Raw genomic sequence first — 5,370 nt, 5'->3', positions numbered from 1 at the left:
GTGTGTGTGTGAGAGTTTGTATGTGTGTTAGTTCTATCTTTGAATCTGATGTGCCTGCCTGATAGAGGTCAGAGTCTCTCGCTCTCAGCCTTAAGTCCTTAATGACATAAGCCCTCACATACACAGGCAGATGGAGATGAGGGATAAGTGTGTGCGTGTGTGCGTGTGGTGTGTGTGTGTGTGTGTGTGTGTGAGTGAGTGAGAGAGAAAGAGACAGAAAGAGACAAAAAGAGGGAGAATATATGCACGTTTTTGCACGTGTGTGTAGGCCAAGGCTTGACAACTTAACATAAGGAATACATACATTTTCACACATAAACACAAAGTAACCCTTAATACTTGAGTCATCCTCCTTCTGATCTTATCGATAGGACACGTTCCATATCAAGGAGTTACACACCAGTTACTGTGCTTATGGACATGTCCGTAGAATGAATAGGTATGGGTGTGTGTGTGTGTGCCAGCGTATGTGTGTGTGTATATATGTATATGAATGTTTAAGAGCTGTCTCCCTTGGTGTGTGTGTGTACCATTGGTGTGTGTGTGTGTGTGTGTGTGTGTGTGTAAGAATTAGTCTTTGTGTGCTTGTGAATGTGTATGTGTGTGCATGAGCTTGTACGTATGTGTGTGCGTGTACATGTATGTACAGTATGTGGCATGGCATATATGCATGTATGTACTGTATATATATATATATATATATATATATATATATATATATGTATGTATGTATGTATGTATGTATGTATGTGTGTGTGTGTGTGTGTGTGTGTGTGTGTGTGTGTGTGTGTGTGTGTGTGTGTTACAGCGTGCGTGGTAACTACCGTTGTGTTCTGAGTGGTTCTCCTCCGGGAGCCGGGGTCAGGGGCAGTGTAGCCAGCCCTGATTGGCCGTTCCATGCTCAGGCCTGCCTTCATTGGCCGATCGGTGCTGCTGCGGGATTGGAGGGACTTGAAGGAGAGGGAGCTCATTGGATGACAGGAGGCTGAGCGGGGACAAATGGGCATCACTGCATTCGTTTGAGGTATGGGTTCAGTTCATGCACACACGTGTGCGCGGGCACACACACACACACACACACACACACACACACACACACAATGCGGTTTGGGTAATGGTAGGTAAGGAAGAAGGTAATGGAGCGAGGGAGTGAGGGAGTTGTAGAGGAGGAGCAGGAGGAGAAGAATGATGAGAGGAAAAAGAGAGAGAAAGAAAGAAAGACAAGAAAAGTGTGTTAGAACTACTGATTAGGTTAGATTTTATGTCAGCATGGGAGAACATTGTCTCTCAGGGAGGAACCTGTGTCGTCATGGCCTGTCTGATAAATAACTATGAAATGGAATTGACCCCTGGGAAATAGAACCGGTAGAATGGCCATCCCCCATTCATACTGCTGAACTCCATGGTGAACACAGAAGAGAAAGTCATCCCTGGGAAGTCTCAGAAACAGCTTTCCTTCTGTGGGCTCAAGCAGTCAGCTTATCTAGTCACTCTATCTCCATGGTCGACCAATTCATCCAGACTTGGAATTTGTGGGACAGTCAAGGCGAATTTAAAGACTGATGGATATATATTGACTGGGCCAGCTACTAGTATAAAACCTTAACCGTGTTGTCTTACTCTTGATGTCATTGTTTGAGTTCCCCAGTTTGATTCCATGTATTTGTGGGATTTCAGATCAGTCAGTGAGAGAAAGATCAAAACGCATGCAGCACTGAAGAACACAGGCCCCCTCCTGAGAACCACAGACTAGAACCCAGACACTAAACGGAACCCAAAGGTTTACAGATGACACTCTCCCTGGGAAAACACACACACACACACACACACACACACACACACACACACTCTTTCAGCACTCTTCCGTTAGTGTATTATTCATGTTCAAAAAGAGGGGTTTCCAGTTAAAAAAAAAAAAAAGACAAACCACATGTAAAGCAACACAGACTCTGACAGGGGACCAGTTTGCATTTTTATAGCCTTGTTTCTAACAGTCAGCGGACTTGGCGAGGCAGAGTAATCACACACCACACACCTGGCCTCTACCCACCCAATCTAGTGCACTCAAGGAGAGTGCTCATCTGCCCCGTGGCGTTAGGAGCTGGATGTGTGTCAATGCCGCTAGACTGACCTCTATACTACATGCTAAGAGCAGTGGACACAGGCTGTGCTATAAGGCTGATGATGAGGACGGTGAAAACATACGGGTGGGATTTCTATACATTCACCTCATCAGGGATCAGATTACCCACGATGGGGAAAAGACTGACCTCAAATAGCATGAGATTAATCCCTCACACGGCCAGTTCACATTCAGCCAATGAGACGGAGCGAGATGAAACGAAACAAGACAGGGTGAGATGGAGTGAGACGGTTCAATGCCATGTGAAAGGGATGTTTTATGGCTAGGGTGAGTTTATATGTTGGCAACCCGGAGGCTAGAGTTACACCTGTTCAGTTTCATGGTCCTAATTTCAGAGGGATGACTACTGACTGACTGACTGACTGACTGACTGACTGAAACGACAGACACGCTGCATCTCTCATGTCCACCCTAGCAGTTTAGACACTGGGATGACCTTTGACCTCTATGCATTATGGATGAGCTCGAAACACACCCTGGCCTTGAAATGAACTAATAACCAGCTCAGACAGTCAGGAGAGCACACATTCTCTAACAGTCAGTGCTATTGATTTAACCGCTGTACATCTCCACACAGAAACCCGTAGAGACACCGTAAGACAGCCCATGCAGTTAGAATCTGGGGAAAACTGTAGCTGTGTGGATGCTAGACATATGTGTGCAAATGTTCACCTTTGTGTGTGGGGCTGTGTGTTTTCATGTGATTATCTGGGTTGGATATGGTATAGGTGTGTGTGTGTGTGTGTGTGTGTGTGTACCTGTCTCTCCTCCAGACAATGACATGGCGCTACGGCTTCTGGCCAGGTAGGAGTGTGTGGGGGTCAACAGACGACTGACCATGTTATTCTCCCATGGTGTCAACGGCAAACGACGCATAGCTGCAACACACACACACACACACACACACACACACACACACACACACACACACACACACACACACACACACACACACACACACACACACGCAAGATTAAAGGCATGCACTAAAGAACTCTTTCTGAGTACGGAGTTACTACAGCCAGCCAAAACCTGCAAGCAAATACACAGCCGTGTGGTTATGACAGCACTTGCATACATACGCAGACGCATTTTGATGATATCACATGCACAGGTAGCCACATTACCTCGCATTTCACCAACCCCATGCAATGAAGGAGAGTTCAAAAGTAAACCAACTCTCTCTCTCTCTCTCTCTCTCTCTCTCTCTCTCTCTCTCTCTCTCTCTCTCTCTCTCTCTCTCTCTCTCTCTCTCTCTCTCTCTCTCTCTCTCTCTCTCTCTCTCTCTCTCTCTCTCTCTCTCTCTCTCCTCTCTCTCTCACTCTCACTCTCTCTCTCTCTCTCTCTCTCTCTCTCTCTCTCTCTCACTTACTCACACACACACACACACACACACAACACACACACACACACACACAAACACACAAACACACAAACACAAAACAAATAAAAACATTGCATGAAAGATGAGCCCCATGCACCAGTCCTGGCATTAGCAGAGATGTTAGGAGGTAAGCAGACACCTTCAGGATGACTTGTGGGTAATGTAGTCAGTAAAAGCATCACAGTTGTGCAGCAACCAGTGCCGATGCCCCAGGCTAAACATGCAGAATCCTTGCGTCTGTGTTAGTGAATGAGAGTAAAACAAGCCGTTTTCAAGCCTCCCTTTCTTTTCACCTCTCCAACACACACACACACACACACACACACACACACACACAAATGCATACGGCTGGAAACTGGAAGAGAGTAAGGGTTCATACAAGCCCTCTTAAAATACCACAAGAGAAAAACATGTATTACCAGAAGAGAAACATGTGAGTGCATGTGGTTTGATAAATAGCTGATTTAAGTAGTACTAAGTAGCACTAAACTAACAGCTGATTCCAAAGTGGAGGAGAAAAGAGAAAGCTGTTTCCAGGCCGTTTTGCACTGTGTGCTGATTGTGTGTGCTGATTGTGTGTGTGTGCTGATTGTGTGTGTGTGTGTGTGTGTGTGTGTGTGTGTGTGTGTGTGAGAGTGTATGAGTGTGTGCGTGCGCGCGCGCGCGCATGCTTGTGTTCTTGCAATCAGCAATCCACCTGCATGTATGTTACCGACACTCTTCTGTCTTGGCGAGCGGAGTTTGCTGCTCTGTTTATTAATGTGGGGAGAGGAGGCAGTCCTTTTCTGTAAGGCTACACACACACACACACACACACACATAACAGCAAATTCACAACAAATATGTGCCCAGTTGTGTTCATCTTTGTGTGTGTGTGTGTGTGTGTTCATCTGTGTGCGTTTCCTGCTGCCATAAATACAGTCACAATGTTTTCAAATCAAGCCAGAAGGGCCCCAGTGTAAACCGATTATCTGCACACAAACATTACCTAATATGTTACATGTACATGCTTGTGTGTTTGTGAGCCTGAGCATGTATGTCAACATGTTTGTGTTTGTGTGTTTGAATCTGTGCATGTATGTCAACATGCTTGTCTGTGCTCATGAATTTGAAAATATGTGTATATGCAAATCTACAGTGCACACACTTGTATATATGCGTGTGTGTGTGTGTGTGTGTGTACAAATGTATGAGGGAGAGACTGTATTCCTCTCTCTGGTGAGTTTAAGCGTGTGGTAGGTGTTGTGGACAGGCGTTTGGGTATGACCGGGTCTGTGTGCTTGGTCTGTGTGTGTGTGTGTGTGTGTGGTGTGTGTGTGTGTGTGTGTGTGTGTGTGTGTGTGTGTGTGTGTGTGTGTGTGTGTGTGCTTGCGTGTGTGTGCGCGTGTGCATGTGCGGGAGAGACCGTTCATACCTCTGTCTGGTGAGTTTAAGAGTGTGGCAGATGATGCGGACAGGCGTTTGGTTATGACCGGGTCTGTGTGCTTGGATAAGTTGGTGGTAGAGACGGAGCGTCTTTCCGAATCTGTGAAAGATGCAAACAGTCACAAACACGGTAACCAACTGCTGCAGACAAGGAGACCAGCTAGGCTAGAATGGGAAAGAGGGAAAGAGAAAAAGAGTATAAGCGATAATGCAACATATGAAGGGTCTAGTTTTATATTATACCCCTTTCAAACCAAGGTCTAACCAGGGTTACATCCACGTTGATTTTGTGTTTGAAAGGATCAGCCCACGTTGTCCGACTCAGCTTCGCAACCCACCTTTCGGACAAGGGTCAGACAAAGGTCGATTTCAATGTGAAAGGTATGGCCATGGTTGCTAACATCTGCTATGCTTCTCT

At 46.0% G+C, this 5,370-nt stretch overlaps 1 protein-coding gene across 1 annotated transcript in view; it reads right to left on the bottom strand.

Moving 5' to 3' along the window:
• Window positions 1–5,053, bottom strand: part of map7b (microtubule-associated protein 7b) — an 11,059-nt gene extending 6,006 nt beyond the window's left edge. Inside the window, exons 1-4 of the mRNA XM_031581805.2 lie at window positions 4,942–5,053; window positions 4,225–4,320; window positions 2,902–3,021; window positions 825–1,009 (exon numbers count right to left, since the gene is read on the bottom strand). Of these exons, the coding sequence (XP_031437665.1) occupies window positions 825–1,009; window positions 2,902–3,019 (303 nt within the window). The 5' untranslated portion in view covers window positions 3,020–3,021; window positions 4,225–4,320; window positions 4,942–5,053. The remainder of the gene's footprint in view (window positions 1–824; window positions 1,010–2,901; window positions 3,022–4,224; window positions 4,321–4,941) is intronic.
• Between the last annotated feature and the right edge of the window lie 317 nt (window positions 5,054–5,370).

This window comes from Clupea harengus, chromosome 15, assembly GCF_900700415.2.
Source record: "Clupea harengus chromosome 15, Ch_v2.0.2, whole genome shotgun sequence".
In the NCBI taxonomy this organism is placed as follows: Eukaryota; Metazoa; Chordata; class Actinopteri; order Clupeiformes; family Clupeidae; genus Clupea; species Clupea harengus.
This window is presented reverse-complemented; position numbering and strand designations above follow the sequence as displayed.